Source organism: Prionailurus bengalensis, chromosome B1 (genome assembly GCF_016509475.1).
Source record: "Prionailurus bengalensis isolate Pbe53 chromosome B1, Fcat_Pben_1.1_paternal_pri, whole genome shotgun sequence".
Classification (NCBI taxonomy): Eukaryota; Metazoa; Chordata; class Mammalia; order Carnivora; family Felidae; genus Prionailurus; species Prionailurus bengalensis.
In genome coordinates this window covers 132707041-132727247 of record NC_057344.1, presented here as the reverse complement: position 1 = coordinate 132727247, position 20207 = coordinate 132707041, and the positions used below count along the sequence as shown (strand labels likewise).

At 37.3% G+C, this 20207-nt stretch overlaps 1 protein-coding gene across 1 annotated transcript in view; it reads right to left on the bottom strand.

Moving 5' to 3' along the window:
- FAM13A (family with sequence similarity 13 member A) overlaps positions 1-20207 on the bottom strand; it is a 341975-nt gene that overhangs the window by 84795 nt on the left and 236973 nt on the right. Inside the window, 1 exon segment of the mRNA XM_043572193.1 lies at positions 5519-5560. Coding sequence (XP_043428128.1) covers positions 5519-5560 — 42 coding nt within the window.

Sequence of the window (20207 nt, the reverse complement as noted above, 5' to 3'; positions counted from 1 at the left end):
AATTCAGGACTGGGTAGCTTTTGCCTGATGTTTTCTTCTGAGAGTACTTACAGATTTAGCTCTTACATTTAGACTTTTGATCCATTTTGAGTTAATTCTTGTATATGAGATATTAGGTGAGCGGCCAACTCCATGCTTTTGCATGTGGATATCCAGTTTTCTCAGCACTAATTACTGAAAAGACTATCCCATGACACATTGAAAATATGGATACCCACCACCACTCAAAGCTCAGAATCTTGGCTAGTGAGATGCCAGCATCTTTAAAGAGCTCTACATACTTTGTATCATAATGACGGTATTGTCAAAAACCAGAAAATAATAAGTGTTAAGAAAAACATGGAGAAATGGGACTTGTGCACTATTAGTGGAAATGCACTTAGAAATGGTTAAGATGTCAAATTCTATGCTATGTGTATTTTGCCACAATTAAAAAATTAAAATGGAAAATGATACAGTTAATGTTATTTATATTTACCCTCCCCCCCCGCAAAAGAACTGTACAGGCAGAGACAATATGCTTCCTCAGTTTAGAAACACCGAGTTAAAAAGGACAATGGAAACAAATATTTTTAATATATACTTATTTGTGTTCAAAGATACCCAAATGTCTAGTTGACCTTATTATCTGGGAAAAATCAAGTAGCTAATCAAATAAACAGCCTGCTTGTTTGCTGTACGTGGTAGTCAACAACAAATAGAATGACTGATACATCTACTTCTTTAAACTATCCCATCTAAAAATGAGAATTTTTCCCTCAAAATGTAATTTAGAAAACATACAATATGCTTGAGAAGAAAAATAAACTATTAAAATGTAATAAAGTATGACCAAAAAGTCATAAATCTACAATTCCAGCACAAGTTGTTTGAAAGGTAATCCACAAAGAGCTATCTAAAAACTTTTCTACATAGCAGGACAGGAGTGGCATGATACAGTTTTCAGATCCCATCTAATGTCAGGTAATGTTTTTGGTTTGTTTTGTTTTGTTTTAATTTTTAAAATTTATTTATTTTTTGAGAAAGAGAGAAAGAGAGAGAGCACGTGCACAAGCGGGGTAGGGGCAGAGAGGAAAGACAGAATCCGCACCATCAGTACAGAGCCTGACACAGGGCTCAAATCTGCAAACTGTGAGATCATGACCTCAGCCGAGATCAAGAGTTGGACACTCAACTGACTGTACCACCCAGGCGCCCCTGTCGGGTTATGTTTTAATCTGAATTTACCCAAAGCTAAATATTTCTTCAATGTAAACTCTACAGTTAAAAGATTTTCATAAATTAATGATCCCTAGTTTCAAGGAATGAAAATACTAAAATACTCAAGAATAAGTCTGTATTCCAAATAGGTAACTTAGAAATAAATCTATTTGATGTTCCTAATTCAGGAAAATTAAAAAACATGTGAATACTGAAATTGACCCTAAGCAATTCCAAACCTGCTAAAATAGGAATTTAACTTCAATTTGCACCTTGAGTATTAAAACTTGGGCTGAGATTGATAAAGACTGTCAATTTCAGAGTTTCAATGGAGCACAAAATGAGAAAGAAGAAGCAGAGGAAGATTAGTGCAGTTGCTAAGAGGCAGATGTTAGGTGAGCAAGGAGCCACCATTCAGAGGTCAGGTGACCAGTGAAAGACTGGTTACAGGTATGTAGCTCCTGAAGCACATTTAGGATTTTGATAAAGTACGGGCAGAGATGGGCTTTGTATACTGGCTGTATGTATCATCTACATATACAAACTATATATATAAAATCCAGGAATTTGTAAAGAAGGAATTCAAGAGTAGAAGTCGGATGGGATGGGATAGGATGGGATGGGATCAGGACAAGATCTGAACCTGGCCATAAGGAATGTGAAGATAGTATAGGTGAGGTGGGAGTGGATAGAGATGAGGAGGAATGGAGAGTAGAGATGAAAAGCCTTAATCCCAGTGAAAATAAACACAGAAATCAAAATCTGAGTTTGCGGATACTGAAGACCCAGACAAATAAAACTAGAACTAGCAACAGATTCTAGCCAGATCTGACTGGATGACAGGGAAAAGAATTCAGACAATAACAGGCTGGATGTGGCACACAACACCTACGGCAAGTTGCTAATCTGAGCAATCGAGGTAGGGGCACCTTTCTGGGAGTCTAGCCGAGACTATGAGAGGCCAGGGTATAAACATCCTTGCCAAGAATGTTCTTCACCTGAAGTCTGCAGGTTCTTGTTTATTTTGTAGCAATCTTGCTAAGGGTTTGGCATAACCCATTCTTGCCTTTCATTTCCTTAATCACTTCAACAGGGTGCGTAATCTCTAATGAGCATCTGGGGAACAATGGCACCTACTGTTTGAGCTACTGTATCTGCAGTAATCCTGCCCATGAAATGGCAGCAAGTCAGATTTGTAGCCACTCTTTCTTTCCTTTGCAAAAAAAAAAAAAATAATAATAAATAAAAATAAAATATAAATAAATAAATAAATAAATAAATAAATAAATAAATAAATTAGATTAAATTAAATAAAGTAAAATAGGACGAATGGTTCTGGTGGGTTAGGCTAGGTGCTGAAGAAGTGCTGAAATTTCAGAAGACAAAGTTCTTATCTGAGAAGATATTTAATCTAGAATGAGATTATATGAGTGCATGTCTATTTATAACAGTCCTAGCTTACAAGAGAAAAAAACTGAGGATAAAGGAAATGTATGGTAGACTAACATATGGTTCAGCCATGAGTGTTTACAATAGAGAACTGTAATCACAGAAACTGAAATTCTACAAGATGAAAAATGGAGCAAGGTCATGACTGAAATGGCCTCTCCGGTTCCCAGTTCCTGCATCCCACCTTCCTTCTTCCTCCAGCCACAGAAAGGTCCTAGAACCTCCATGAGTGGACTGCATGTCCTCTGCATGCTCTTGAGCTCTATCTATCCTCTGCCTCAGATACAGATTCTGTCTGCATTATACATAACGTACCGGGTCTCCACTCCAATAGCTGGATGTTTGTCTGATCTCCTGCACCTGAATTTCTTTATGGATCATCTATTTTCCTTCCTCTGAAACTGGAGCCCTGCATTGCCTTTATCTTCTGTTTTGATCCAGTCTTCCTAAAAACTGCCCACTCCCAGACTTACAGCCACTGAGTTTTGCCATTCTACCTCATGCTGGACCTTACAGAATAAACCACCAACTGAATCTCCTGCCACTGACCCGCTATTTCATTCCTGTCCCTCTGGCTGGCTGCCTGTGGCTGGATTTACTTCTGCTGAGTGCCCATCTCAGCTGATGTGCTCATCTCTTGTTTGGACCTTTCCTCTCTGTCTCGACCCCCCCTCAAAAACAACAACAACAACAACAACCAGTTAACAATGTCAAAATATAATATACAGCACACAATATTCAACATTCCTAGTCAGGGAAGATATCATTTTGCAACTACCAGTCACTTTTTACTTTTCAAAGACACAGTAAATATAATTTTGGGATTTTAAAGAGCCAATTTAGTTTTTCATCATGGTGACAAATCATTATGAAATTCGTAAGTCTTACAGTTAACTCCCCTTTCTGAGCACTGTAGGAATGAAATCTTAATAAAGTAGGAGGGAAAGGGAGACAAAGAAGCTACAGAAGTTTTAATATATTTAAAACATTTAAGCATTCATTTGTTCTTACCAAAGGTAGTGTCAAAAAAGTGCACTAATTTATAAATTAAATTAGCAGTGGACATGTTATGTTTCTAGTTCAAAAATCTGGAAGAGCTGTAATCATAGTTAACAATCATGTTTTCTGTCTTCCACTTGAATTCTGTATGCTAGAGTAACCCAAGAAAAGTTAATCTCAAACCAGCCATGCAAATAACTTTAAAACAAAACCAAAAAAACTCCCTCTAAACAGGTTCATGTGTTACTAATAGATTCTCCCTACTTCATGTCAAGTAGATAATAAAAAAAGTTAAATTAACTTGTATGAACCTACTTCTTAAATAATTTCTAAGACTATCATATAATGTTATTCAGAAAAATAAACTACATTTGAGATTGTAATTTCAGGCCAAATAATAATTATTATTTCATTTGTGATACAGCTCTACTTCGTTAAATTTTCAAAAGAGCGTCTGCTCGTAACTTCCTTCTTCTGCAACTTTAGCTCTCCTGTAATGTGGGCTAGCATGCACATTCATTATTTTTCCCTACTTCTATAATATTTTAGTTTTTATGACATTTAACATTGAAAGGTCAAATAGCCTCAACCAAGAGTTGTGGTAAATACATTTTCTTTACATTCTTTTACTTTCATTTTGCAAGTATAGAATTTCTTTTTCAAGACTAAATAGTCTAAATAATTTTTAAAAATTATCACGCTAGAAGACACAATTATGTCTCTTTAAGGACTTAAGACATAATTTCCATCTGCTTTTTAAAATGGTTAAAAAAAAAATAAAATTCAATACTATGTAAAACATAGATTGATGTTGCCCAGAGGAATAAAAATAAGACATTCCGAGAACAGTTCTCATTAGTTGGCATGATCTAGTGCTGTAGTCTTTTGTATTGTGTAAAATTTAATTTCCATTAATATATGATAATCATTTGTTTGATATTACTGTGTGTATTTACATAATGAATACCAGAGTCACCACATACTGGGCAACAACTTCCTCATGTGTTTAAGGTAATTGTATAGTTGAGGTAGCCTATGAAGTAGAATATGCTGATTTGATTGGCAGGAAACCAGAGTGAATCAAATGGACCACCATGTTGTCTCAAACTAAAACCTCAAATGTTCTCTCTTTTGCCACAAAGTGATTATGCAATATGCTTCAAGTTGCTGAAGGACAAAACAGTACTGAAAAGCAATCACTTGGCTAAGACTGAAGTCCTATGACACATTTCTGAACTATTGTTGGTTGAATTAAAGTCTAAATCTAACTCTGGGGCTATTACAACAAATCAGATTAAAAAATAAACAAACTCTTTATCACACATCCTGACATTTCTTTTAAAAAAGTAGATTTCACAATTGAGGAAAGAGTTAACATCTACTTTGAATTCTGTAAATTTACCTGTTGTAATAGCTGTTATTCTGCCTCTATAAGCTTTAGCAAATAGCCCTAAATTCCATCAACTCACTGAATACTTACTTTCACACTTAACATAGCCGAAGATTTTTTCAGCCAATGAGCCTTGTGCTCACACCCCTCCCCCATCTGCATATATGTATAGAATAGAAATTTTTAAGACACAGGTAACGGCCTAATCATCAGGAGGTTTCTGAAATTAAAATGGCTACCTTGGCATTTCTGGATTTAAAACAAAATATCTTAATCTTTTCAGCTCTGTTAATTTAAGATTTCTTAAACCAAAGAGAAGAAAAACACAGCATGAACAATATGATGAAGAGTTCTAATAAGCTTAGTTTGGCCATAGTGTAGAACATTCTATTGAAAAGCATTAAAATGGGCAAATAAACTCAAAGGAACCTCACCCCTCCTCCATTCCCTGTAACAGAACAACAAAAATAAAATAAATACCTCAAATAGAAAGGTGACATAGGTCTTTCATCCTCCTGCGAACTAAAAGGAAAATAAATTCTGAATTAATTTCTGTTAATATTTTAACATGTCAATTTTACTAAAATTCTGTTCTGCCTGTCAGAAATTTTATTTTGACACATTAGAGCTAATCTCACAAAGGAACAAGGTTAATGAAACATACTCTACCTTGGACCTAGCCAAGGTCAATTACTTCTTCATGGGAGACCATCAAGAGAGGTTTCTTTCAAGATTAGCCTAAGGCAAAAGTAATTCACATCACACTTTCAAGAGGAAGCTTTTTACTACCTTATTTCTACAAGCCCAATCCAAGTTCTATATATTATACATAAACTCTTAAAATGATTGCATACATACTCAATTACCTCAATAAAGTTAATTATAGCTCATTACCACAATGATGAAAGTAAGAAGCAGCCAACAAAATATCCCTGTTAAATGTGAGCCACTTCAGGAATGATGCCCTAGCAATGAGAGGCACATCAGTAAACAACACTCTTGAACTTTGTTTTTGGCAGTTACTTTAAGTATTAATGAGTATGGATAACACGTAAGGACATAGATGAAATTATAGAAATAGTTGACATTATTCAAACAACATAGAAGCAATATAAAACTTAATGCAAAGGTATTTTTAAAAATGTAAAATATAGGGGCGCCTGGGTGGCGCAGTCGGTTAAGCATCCGACTTCAGCCAGGTCATGATCTGGCGGTCCGTGAGTTCGAGCCCCGCGTCAGGCTCTGGGCTGATGGCTCAGAGCCTGGAGCCTGTTTCCGATTCTGTGTCTCCCTCTCTCTCTGCCCCTCCCCCGTTCATGCTCTGTCTCTCTCTGTCCCAAAAATAAATAAAACGTTGAAAAAAAAATGTAAAATATATACAATAGTTTTCCCTTTAATATGTGTTTTTCTTCTGATAAATGACTTCAAGGCAAAGAATGAGTCAGTCTCTCTCCCTTAGTGTCTGCTGGAGTGATCTTTGAACCTTTTTGATTATGCATTCATGAAATCTGCTTTTGAGCAGCCACTCCCCTCAATATATGACTAAGTATCTACCTCTATTAATTATGTGCATGAATTAAACAGATAAAAGTAGAAATAGAAACTGTTAAAATTAAAAAGAAGCTCTAAAATTTTCTCCTGTACTCCTATGGCTAATCTTGTATACCACATGGGGTGCACACCACCTTAGGGGAAGCAACTAGGTAATCTCAGCTTTCCCTCTCAGCTTATTTTTTATTTTCTTAAGCAACATTGATGAAAAAAGTTTGCTTCAGTCGGTAATATATTGGCAAAATCTTATGACAAAGTTATACTGTAACACACATACACACAAACACAGCTGTCCTCCAAAGGTCTTAACATTTTAGTTGAAAGCACACAAACTAAGACATACTATTTCTCATTCTTTCATGATTTTGGTTTCCAATTTCATTACAGCTTAGCTGTTCTAATGTTTATGTTGCCAAAGATTTTAATGTTTGTGATCACTTGTGCCAATTCTTTCTAAGTGAAGGGTAAGTGATGGATCAGCTTTATTATGGACTCTAATGTGGGTGGATTGAGGGCAAAGCTTGTAGAGTCAGGCTGTGCAGCTGAAGAGTTAGAGGTAACATGTGGGAAATGTCCAGGTGTCTTGGGAAAGAAGCCACCTGGAGCTGTGCTATTACAAGAGGGGACTACTTTAAGCCAAACTGATACAAGGAGCTTACATATTAGCTTCAAAATATTCCTTGAAAGCACTTAACAAATTACAAAAAATGCTGGAATTGGGTTGTTCCCAAATCAAGGATTCATGATCAAAAAGTACTAATTATGAGCAACACTATGCAAAAAGGCTGCAACTAAAAATCCGTAACGGTTTTGTTATTATAGGAAAATTGCCTCCATGTGTTATAAAATGGGCACCGTACTAAGTATTTTTTTGCCCAGAACAGATCCTGAACTCTAACATGTAACAAAATTGAATGAAAATTAACAAGGGTACGTTAGTGAAGATTTAATTAGCAATATGGTTGGTTTCCTTAGAATTTAGATGATTTAGATGGTGCAGAGTTCTAAACATAGCTGTTTACATGTTTTGGCTAATGTTTATTTTGTGTGTGTGCTAAATTTCTTCGTAGCGGAGGCAATCAAAATCAATCCTTTCTGCCTTCACATTTTTTTCTGACATATTTATTCATTAACCAGGTGCCACCAGGTGCTCTAACATTAATTATCTCATGTAAATCCTCCTCCAAACCCTCCCTGGCACTTGCCTCTCAACCTGAAGAAAGTGGGCTCAGAGTGGGCAACATAACATATGCGGGTCACACAGCTAGTGATGTGTAAATTACTATATTACATGTTAGTCCATTTTCGTTGTTTACCATCTTCCCTTCAGTTTTAACCTATCAGAATATGGTGGGATGAATAGGTGAAGAAAATTGATGTGACAGCCAGTCTGCATTCCAGCAGTCCTCAGCAAGATCTTGTGGACTTTATATCTCATCATAAAGATTCTAGTGACTCTACACCAGACTTAGTCGGTCCACAATGCATGACGACTGATAGCATGTATAAAGTGATTATATTATTGAAGTGTACTCTGGCAGTATAAGAATATCTCCTGATAGAAACACAAGTTTTTAATCATAAGCAAATATTTGTCAGGCTGCATCAGCCTACAGCCTACAAAACAAAGTAAAGTTGTCCATGAAAGACAAAATGAGAAACTCTTAATTTGGATATGTCCCTAAAGTTTAACTAATTTTACACGTTCCAAAAAAGAAAATGTAAAACTACTGAAATTTAAATAAAATAAAACAGGCTTAGTATTAGATTTCTTCAGTCAGCAGTGGTCAACAGGGCAGAAATCCACATACAGTACTCAAGGACAACAATATAATTCAAAACGAAAATGAAAATAAATCAATTTTGATAATTAGCATATTTCTCTTTTCCTTTTCATAAAAGTACCTTTTCCTTGGGTTTAGTAATGTAATCTTGACAAAGGTATAGATTCTAAAACAACTGAAGCACTGATTTCAAATTAAGTCAATTAATTCTAAAAATCAATTTAATGCACTGGTTTAAAGGCAATTTTAAGCAAAAATGGCTAAGGAGAATTCTTCCAAACATAACTGAGAAAACAAACTTTTCCATACAATTTACATATCAGAACATAAGACATTTGAAAAAAAATCACCATTTCTACATTGGTACAAAATGGCTATTTTGTTATTGTTACAGTCCCCAAATGTCTACTTATAGAGGTTATTTATGCCTGTTTCTGGATTTATGTCAATCTTAGGCATGTCTGATGGTATTAAACGAGTCATAGTTTTTGGCCTAAATTTTATTTTATTGTTTTAATGTTTTATTTTTGAGGCGGGGCGGGGGTGGGGTGGGGACTAGGGCAGACAGAGAGGGAGATGCAGAATCTGAAGCAGGCCCCAGGCTCTGAGCTGTCAGCACAGATCCCAACGTGGGGCTCAAACTCACAAACTGTGAGATCATGACCTGAGCCAAAGTCGGACACTTTAACCGACTGGGCCATCCAGGCGACCCTTGGCCTAAATTTTAAATTGAGAATTATTTCTGACTCATTTTTAATTTTTTAAAAATAAGAACAAGTACCGCAAATGAAAAAGGGAGTGTGTGCCATAAAAGTAAACCAATGACAAATTCTAACAAATTGGAATTCATTTAGTTTCCTCCTTGGTTACTAACATAAACTCCAGGTTTTAATTATTTCCTGTTTGCTAACCCTGAATAATGGCCAAGTTTAAGCAGCCAATTAGTTTCCCTTTGTTTTCTCTTTAAAATTCAAACATACATTGAGAGATTTGGGCAGCCACCTCATGTATGCCAGGCAATCAGGTGCCTGATGTCCTCAGACACATGGTGATCTATTCTCTCAAAACAACTGTCTCTGGGAAGAACACTGATTAAACAGACCCAAGTAACAGTCCAAATCGAGGAAGCTACAACTGTGAAGGGCAATAACAGATATTATGTTTTTAGTGGGTCCTAATCGAACTTACTTATATGGCTCAACACTAGTAAATGCACATAAATGAATGAGAGCTAGACTTACAGTTTCTTCACGAGCTGTGCTAATTTCTAATGTGAGGCCAATGAATACAATGCCTATCAATTTAATTACATGGAAAGCTAACAGATATCACAAAATGTATGGCATTTTCTGTGTCTGAGAAAAAAAACAATGCTATTGGGAGAATCCCGAGTGTGGTATTCAAAATGGAACTTCCTCTGCTGGATCAAACCACTGTTCCAATCAATTACCTTTTGAGTTATCTCAATAAATGCTCCAACTAGTCCAACTGTCTAACTGGTTGGCTGGCTACCAAAAAAATGAACATCATCTGCATATTTAGCTACACACTTTAAATTTTCGAGTGATTTGATCTAAAAGAAATAGTTTGCAAGTGTTCCTTGAGTACTGAGGAGTATGAAAAACAGGTAAATGCTAAGGATTAAGTTCCATTCATTGAAGAATCTAGGAAAACCATCAAACAACAAAACCATCAAACAACAAAACAAATGACAAAGCAACAAAACAAAACAAAAACAACAAAACAGAGCAAAAGGGAGAGACCAAGTGAGGGAGTAATAAAAGATACAATTAAAAATATTAAGTAAACATTTTTTCTGGAATTCAGGTTTTTCCCTCATGTTGCAGCAGAATGTGCTAAGTTTTCTTAGACGAATTTTCTTAGAGAATGATGAGGTGAGTGAAGTTAGCAGATTTTTTTTCCTTCCTTCCTCTGCAAAACCTAAAGCGTCACACTTGAGCATTTTCAATTTGTCCCCAGTGCCAGGCATTAACCATGTACTACTCCAAGTGGAGAGTGATGTAACAGCTGGTGTTGTCCTCAGATTTTTGGTTTGGCCTCATTCAGGAATATGGAAAAAAAGCCACAACAATCTCTCTGTTCTTTTTGGGAAACAAATGTAGATGTTTTCAGATTGGTTCGTAGCTAAGTGTTTGCAGCTGTAATTTTGGGGGGATATTTTTGTAGATGTACGTATATACTTCTTTGTAAGTTTTGTAAGTATTATAAACCCAAACAGTTTTGGTTAGTTTTATTATTTGCATTTTGTGATTAAGAACACAACACGTGGCCAGTAGAATTAAAAACAAATTTTTGAAGTTCAAGAGCAAATTGATTTTCCTGACCAAAGGGTAAATGCAAAGAGCTGAAGCTGTTAATATTCATAGGACAACAGGAATTTCTGGCCAACACAAAGAGGTATTATTTTGGAAGCAAAATAAACAGACAAAAAAAAAAGACACCCAAAAATTTAGAAGTTTTTTCTCAATCGCCTAGTGGAAATTTGAAATATACTGGTTAGGGGTTGAATTGTGTCCCTTCAGAAAGATATGTGGAAGCACTAACCCCAGTACCTCAACATGTGACCTTATTTGGAAACAGAGTCTTTACAGAGGTGATGGAGTTAAAATGAAATCTCTAGGGCACCTGAGTGACTCAGTTGGTTGAGCGTCCAAGTTGGGCTCAGGTCACGATTTCAGTTTGTGAGTTTGAGCCCTGCATGGGGCTTGCTGCTGTCAGTGCAGGGCCCACTTGGGATCCTCTGTCCCCCTTTCTCTCTGCCCCTCCTCTGCTTATGCTCTCTCTCTCTCAAAAAAGACAAGAGAAAAAGAAATCATTTGAGGGGGACCTAATTCAGTATAACTGGAGTTCTGGTACAAAGGGGAAATTTGGACACAAAGACAGACATGTACCGGGAGAATGCCGTATGAAGATGAAACTGTATCTGCCATTAAGCCAAGGAACTCCTAGAAGCCAGGAGACAGGGCTGGAACAGATCTGTCTCCAGATCCTTCAGTGAGCGCATGGCTTTGCCAACATTGAATTGGAACTTCTGGCCTCCTGAACAGTGAGGCAATAAATTTCTCTCATTTCAAGCCTCCCTGTTAGTGGTACTTTGCTATAGAAGCCCTAGGAAACTAATAAATCTACTAAATGTTTTTTCCCTAAATTCAGAAGTGAGAACCTGCTTAACCAAAGTGTCTTCATCTTACAAAAAGTTTGTGTCTCAAAATTCCTTTGTAGACACGCTCAGACTAGAATTTATTTCCAACACTGAAATGGGGATTTGATTTCCAGGCCTGTACTAACCTCTCATTCAAATGAACTATCTTCAATAAGTAGTCCAGAGACAATATTTAAAAGAAACCTCTGGTTATGATCCAGTTAGAAACACATTTTACGTCACTATACACACACACAAAATGGACACACATTTTATGAAATTTCCTTACTTTTGATATTTCCATTGTGTTACATTTTACTTATGTAAAATTATATAAAATACTAGTCACAACCTGCTAAATTCATTTTATGACCACCAATAAGTCATGACTCACAGTTGACAAATAGTGTTCTAATAATTACACTTCTCCCTTGCTTGATATATACAATGATAATGAATGTTGTTGAATTAAGATCTATGTTCCCACAGGAGAGAAAGAAAACACTCGTTCTTTCTCTGCTCCATTGCCACAACCAGCACTGGGCCAAAGAAGTACAGATTTTGTCCAGTCTAGATGGCAGAGAGGCACAGAGAGGAAGTGGTCCCAGATAAACCCAGCAGTGGGCATGACAACATAGTTCTAGAAAGCCTTGGGTACTTCCAAGTCTCTTTTCTTTTTTTTTCTTTCTTTTTTTTTTTTAATGTTTATTTATTTTTTGAGACAGAGACAGAGCACGAACGGGGGAGGGTCAGAGAGAGGGAGACACAGAATCTGAAGCAGGCTCCAGGCTCTGAGCTGTCAGCACAGAGCCCGACGCAGGGCTTGAACTCACGGACCGTGAGATCATGACCTGAGCCGAAGTCGGCCGCTTAACCGACTGAGCCACCCAGGCGCCCCTCCAAGTCTCTTTTAAATATTCTTTTCCTTGTTGAACCACAGGATGGTGTCAAGAGTGAGACTCAGGGACACGTGATCTCTTTGGATTCCTCCTGATTTCATGACGATGGCATTCTTTATCAACCCACATTCTTTTAGATTCAAAAAACATACTTGGAGGGAACTAAGGAACATGTCATTTTTTTTTCAGTTCCATATCCCCAACTACTTCTATCTCTGGATGCCTTTCTAATGAATATAATTCAGAGATTTGAGGGGAGTGAGGGTGTGCACACATCGGGGAAGAGCTTCTCATTAGGGAGAGGGAGGGTTCCTTTCTCTACTTCTATCGTGTCCCTTCTGACAGTCAGAATGTCAGAAGTGAAGATAACTACCTGCTGACTGACCGACATGCCAAGATGCTCACCCTGCACTTCATAGGGGATTTTGCCCAGAGAAATGTTTTGAAGTCACAGAAAGGAATTCCTTTTATAATACTGAAGTCATGTTAACAAGCCAACTGCTCTCCTTAAAGAAGTTTATCCCTCAAACTCACAACTGGTCAATCCTCAAATTGTGCTGATTCTACCTAAAGAAAAAAAGACAAGTGTCTTGAACTTGATCTTTCCATTACCACTGCCTTCGTCTTTCCCAGGGTCAGTACAGTTTCCCTGCCATTCACACCAGTTTATCCTTCATATTCCAGCAGGTTCATCCTCCTAATTTAAAAGCCTTTCCCACTTCCCCATTGCCTTGAAGTAAAATCCAAATGTCTAAACCTGGCACTGAAGGTCCCTCCCAATCTAGGTCCGTCCAACATACCACTGTAGACCAGTCACTACACTTTTGTAACTCCTCCTGTTTGTACGTGCTGTTCCCTCTGCCTTAAATGTTTCTTCCACCTCTCTCAGCCTGGGTAAATATTTCGTCTTTCAGCTCAAGTGTCATCTAATCTGGAAAGTCATCTCCAGCACCCTGGAGAGGGAGCCGCCTCTTTCTGCAGGCTCTGATACACTGTTCATAGCTATAAACGAGCAACACAACACCAGAATTCATGAGTTCAGATGCTTGCCTCACCTCCTGGATTTGTCTTTATCTCTGTACCACTACCAGCATCTAGCAAGGTACCTAGAACACTCCAGTGCTCAGTAAATGGCTGAGTAAAATCAGCATCACCAAGACTTTGCTGAGCGCTAACGCTACCAGTTTGATGTAATATTTTGAAAACATACACTGTTTAAATAGTAATAATTCATTTATTATTTGTAAAATGAATTGGGCTGTCTAGAAGCATTTTCAGACATGAGCATGTAGATTATCTTAAGTGCTCTTGTTCTCTTCTATTCAAAACTTAATGAAATCACAACTATGCCACAGGCTTTCTCTCCCATCCCGAGACACATGAGATTATTTTCTTTCCTTCCACTGCACCATGAGGTGGGAGTTCTGCCACTATGCCAGCAATGTAAATGCCGTACTTTCTGTGGTGTTCAGTGAGCCCAGAAAAGGATATGTTCAGGCAAGGTAATACGGCCTTGCCACACACTGTATCTGTTTGTTCTGGCTTGAGAGCAGGAAAAGAAAATTATTTCACTTCACTGCAGACCCAAAGGTTGTTTGGGGCTTAAAAATTTTTTTGGTTTAGTCACCAAACTATTTTCGAGGCAGTTGGAAGCTTTCACTTGTCTCTGAGAGCTTTGTTCAGAAAAGTGAGGTTTATCATGGATTGCCTTGGGGAGGCAATTATTGAGAATGCTAAAACAGTAACTTTATGGGGGAGTTGATATGAGTTGATGAGAAAATACTTTTAGAATGTTAATAAGTAAGTTAAAATATTTTCTGATCTTTAGTTCAACAAAGTAAAAGAATATGAGGATACCTGCAGAACAGAGGAAGGAAATAGCAAATAATTTTTACTAACTTTTAAAAATAATTACCATTATAACATTGATGGTTTGTTGATATAGTTTTTATTTAAAAGATCTTAACTTCCCAAACTGTTGAGTCGGAATGTGGGTTTCTTGAGGGAGACAAAAATATGCAGAAAGCAATGCAAATTATCCTGTCATCTTCCTTCCTCTGCCAGAGGAGGGTTTTACACAGTAAACGAAGTCACTGACTTGTTCCTACTCTATCATGATTCTTACATTGGTTTTTAGGATGATGAGGAACTGGCTAATGTATGAAGGCTTGAAGTCTACCTTCCCTTCAGCTTTGTGATCTTCCATCACTACATGCAAGAGCTCGTTCAGCATGTTCTGAGTGGCTATTATGCCTCAGAGCCTATGATAGATGCTGCAGATACACAGGCTAATAGGATATGGTCCAAATCCTCACAGAATTTATAGACCAGGGAGAAACAGAAACCTGACAGTTGATAATGATTAGGAAGAAAGGATACATGGCTACCATGTATTGAGGGCTTTACCTCAATAAGTCAAGGCTTTGGGCTAAGAGCTTCACATCCATTTTCTCATTTGATCCTCAAAGACACACTTGGAGAGAGGTATCACTAACTGGATTTTTTTCAGATCAGAAAAACAAGTCTTCAAGAGGGTAATTCACCAGCTGGAGGCCACAGAGCCAGGCAGGGCTGAGATTAGAGTCCACGTCTGTGGAAGCCAGGGCACCAGACCTTACGCTCAAGCACTATGCAGTCTGTTAGATTAGGGTCATGTAGGCATTATTAGGAGAAAGGTCAGAAACAGGAGAATTCTTCCACAAGGGAAGAGAGTGTGCAAAGGAAGGAGGCAGCATGGAGCAAGTACAGCTCTCCAGACGCGGCAGGTGCATCTAGGCAGGGGCACCCGGGACAGGCAGGCGTTGGAGTTTTTGCTAAGTCAAGGAACTGAAAGTGAAGGAGTCATTTATAAAAATACTACACGGTGTATCAATGGTCCACTCTGGCTGGCTGTTAGTTCCTAATCTTGATTTCAGGGGCTATTTTAATCTAGACAGTGAAGTTATAGTTCTTTCCATGATCATTTTGCTGACAGCAAAATACTCATGTATCATACTAAGCTCTTTCTAAGCCCTTAACTTTTTCTGGCTGTTTTTATTCCCTTCAATATAATCTGAGTAAAGCAGTTCAGTTCTTTGCTTTTATTGATTTTTATTCTTACAGTTGATGAGAAGATACATGATTTCCTGACCACAACCTTAAAGGTTTTATCAAATGTATCGTGTGTCTCTCCTCTCCCCCACTGCCCAGTATTTTTATTTCTTTACCTAGGTATCTTAATTTTGAAAGTCAACTTGCTGGGCTTCCTAATACTTTGTGTGTGTGTGTGTGTGTGTGTGTGTGTGGTTTTTTTTTTTTTTTTACCATTCATCTCCCCACTATTTCCCATTAACATGCCATTCTTATGCGAGAATTTAAATTAGTTTCCACATGTGGCTCTGTGACAACCTGCCCAAGTGTTATAATGTAGTGTCCAGAAGAGGCAAATGTTTAGAGACAGAAAGTAGATTAGTGGTTGCCTAGAGTTGGGATGGGGGATTATAGGGATATTGAGGGTTGTTTTAGTCAGTTTGGGCTGTTCTAACGAGATACCATAGATTGGATGGCTTAAACAGTAGAAACATTTACTTCTCACAGTTCCAGTGATTGGAAGTCTAAGATCAGGATGCTAGCAAGATCAGGTTGTGGTGAGAGCTCTCCCTGGCTTGCCGGCTACCACCTTCTTACTATATCCACCGATGGTGGGGGTGGGGGTTGGGGAAGAGTGAGCACTCTAGACCCCTTATCTCCTTATAAGGACACCAATCCTATCATGGGAGCACCACCTCCATGGCCTCATTCAAACATCATTACCTCTCAAAGGGTCCCATCTCCAAATATCATCACACTGGGGATTAAAGCTTCAACATGTGAATTTTGGGGGAACACATTTAGCTCACAATGGGGATTGACAGCTGAAATGTACAGGGTTTCTTTTGGGTGATGAAGATATTCTAAAATTGCTTGTAGTGAAGGTTGTACAATCTTGTGAATGTACTAAAAAATCATTGAATTATATACTTTATATAGGTGAATTACATGGTTATGTGAATTATATCTCAATAAAGCTTTTTAAAAAAAGTTATTTCCAGTTCTTCTTAAAGAATAAATAGTCCTTTTAAGAGGTTTTATACAGTACAAACTATTTCTTGGCAATTCATTCTGATCATCACATAAATATATAAGGGTCATAGGAAAAAACAGGGCAGAATGTTTTGAGAGTTTCAAGAGATTTGATTCCAGAGTATTTGTAATGACACTTCCTGCAAACCATTCTTTAAGCCACTTTCCAATATTCATCCAATGAAATGGAATGCAGTGCTAGAGCCTCACCTTACCTGTGTTAAGAAGTCTTGCATTCAAAAAATTGAAAGGTACTGAAGAATAAAAAAAAAAACCCAAGAGAAAAGCAATATACTACTACTCTTCATGTCTGAGTAGTTTTGTCATTTAGGAAGAACTATCATATTCTTTAACTCTAAAATTGCCCCCATATGTAAGTATATGAATCATTATCATCCCATTTTATAGATGAGGAAGATGACCTGATCAAATTCACATGGCTAGCTAGCTGTCAGTCTCTGCACATGTTTATTTGATAGCAAGTTTACTACCTTTCTGCTGCTTTCCCCACTGCTTTGCACTGACTACTCAACACCTCTAATTCTTCCATGGTTTAGACAGGGTGATCTCTGTAAAATTTTAAAACATCCCCATCTTAGTTCATAATATCCTCTTAATTTGGATTAATTAGCAAATATTTAGACTCAGAGACACTGTAACCATCCAATGAGAGGACTCACAGAGGTCTTAATTATTCTCAGTGACTTCTTGTTACTACCAAGTATAGACTAGATCAGTGATGAAATCTAAGTTTAGATACACAAACCCATAAGGGTTAACTTGGGTTTGAAGTGAGGCATCTTTTAACTCCCTCTTAGACTGTGTCTATGGGGGGATTAGGGGACAAGCACGGAGTGCTATCCAAGTATCAACAAGCTAGAAAGAATATTGGCTTACAGATAAGGTAACTGGTGGTGTCACCACCACAAGCAGTAGAGGGCTCTCTAACATTACACACAAGATGCACAAGCAGGACTACCATTAGCTGGTGTGTTTTCTGGTTAACTCCTGCATCATCCCCATATTACCCATGTTTTCTTGTTTGCAAAAGGTTATTCTAACTACCAATGCTTGGTCAGACCAGATGAATTCTGCTGATAAGAAGTTTCAGTGAAATTTTCCCATGCTGGGCCACTACTAACCTGTTAATGAAACCTGGGGCCATGCAAATTCTTAAAAAGGCCATTGCAATTTGGAATTGCAAGGTATTTCACCATCATAAAATAAGTAATCAGTAACAGACACTGAATACCATAATCTGAGAGACGGAGTAATGAACAAGAGAATCATGTAAACTTTCTTAATCTCAGTTTCCCACTTTGGTAAATAAACCAGGGAAACAAGAGGATGCTAACACATGAAAGCAGGTACATTAGTTTAGATTAATCATCAGTTCCTGACTTCATCTCCCATCATCATTCTTTGAGGATATAAACTGACTTAGTGGTTATTGGAAAGTTAATCAAGCAAATCAAAATACTGTTGTGAAAGTTGAGAGTTTTTTCATAGACATAAGACTCAGGGTTAAGATTTGTTTCTTAGCCTGTCAAAATCTTTCTATACATAAAGTAGAGATCCTACCTAAAGATCCACAATATGTAAGGAAAAAAGTCCAATAGGATATAAATCATACAAAGAGCCTGAGGTATAAGTAAAGCCTGGAATCTGATAAAACATACTATCTCATTAGTGACAGAAGGTAAATTTAGTCACCTGAGAAAACAAAATTCTATGCAAGGCTCAAGATCAAGAATCATATGCTGTACCAACTGAGCCAGTGAGGCACCTCAAGAAAACTTATTTCATTTCTTAACTTAATATGGTTTCCCATCTTACCTCGGATATGATTTTACTTCTTTTGGGGAACTTTGTCAAATGGCAAGAATATCTATACAGTGCTATAGAGTGTACTGAGTTTTATCATTCAGTATAAGAAGTACATATAGATATTTTAGTATCTTCAAAAATAATGCAGACAGTCTTAACGACTCAATAGATACGTAGTAAGATCCCATCTTTGAGCCATTTGAAGTGAATTGTAAGAACTGAGTCCTTCACTTTATAGAGGGTCATATTTTAAACATTTAACCTCTGCAGTTTTTTTCTAAAGGTCATGAGTTCTTCTAAACAGTCAACTCCATCTTTGAAGGTCTATAAATTACATTAATAAACAGATAGCAAAATATATTAAAGGGAACCAAAGTATTTATTTCATTCTTAGCTTTCAACCTCACCTGTTATTCTCATCTCAGTTACAGATTAGCAGTAACAAATTTATCTTCTACATACTTTCACAACATGCTAAGAAAGGCTAAAAAGTCACTCATGGAAATTGTAAGCTAAGGAGACATTAGGGTAAAAACACACCCTCTAATAAGATCATATGCTTATATGAGGTTAAATAAAACAAAGTAATGTTATCCATGTAGGCACATCTCTATTATTATGCTAATCACACTATTACTGAACTCATCACATGTATTGTAATTGTCTGGTACTGTGACTGCATCCTCACTAGCATGTGGCCTCTTTGAAGCAGAGCTTGTGTCTTGATTACTTTAGTATCGCTGGTAGTACCAAGTGTTTAATATATTCAACAACATTGTAAGTATGCTTTAACAGATAACACTAACACCTAGTAACTGAAAGCATCGATTATGAAAAAAAAATACTTCACGTAAGGTCATGATATTAAAGATGTTATTTGGAGACGTTGAGTAGTAAAGTGTTAGATTCATATATACACATATATATATGTGTGTGTGTGTGTGTGTGTGTATATATATATACCTGCTGTCAATGGCTTTACACAAGCTATAATCATTAACTAGAGTTTAGATGTGTGTTTCTCTTAGTGTTTGGACCATTTGTGTCAGATTTGCTTTCAGGAAGCTTGCCAAAATGTATTTACTTTCCCTGTCACACCCAGATTCAGATTCAGTAACTCTAGGGAAAGAGGGCAGCAGGAATAAGCTGTTTTAAAAACTTAGTTCCTCACGTAATTCTCATGCATCTGCAGTATGAGAATCATTGGCCACTCTGCTCAATACAAATAGAAAGCACAAATTTTTTTAACTGGTATCTCAAGCTATTCTTTTACTCATCTACTTTTAATTCAGTTCTAGCCCCTTACTGCTCTTAAACAGAACTGAGCAAAGCATTCATGCCATCAGTCAGCACGCATACCACAAGGCTCTGCAACCTTCCTGCTTCAGGCAGCGTTAACAGTGGGGTCGGTTGGCAACAGTCAATCAGAGGCTCACAGGAATCCTTAGCCTAAGGTACTGAACTGGATTTGGAAGAAGCAATTATGCATAGGAACAGGAAAGTTTTCTGAATACATGCTTAAATTCACATGAGATCCTTAATGAAGAGAACTACACAAACCTGCTCCTTGCCTTCAGGAGGTTTATAATCAAAGGCAGGCATAGGCTGGGAGTGAAGACTGCAGGGTAATCAATCAAATTAAATTCTCAGAGCCAGGGAGCAATGAATACACCAATCAGCATTCCTGAATGCAAATTCAAATTATTCCTCTTACATAGGCTTACTAATATGGAGTAATAATGCAAAATAATTCTGGAGGAAATCATGCTAATTCTATTTTAGCTTTCATTAACTCCCTCAGCAATATTTTCTTAACAGTTATTATATCATCAAGCAGCTTATTA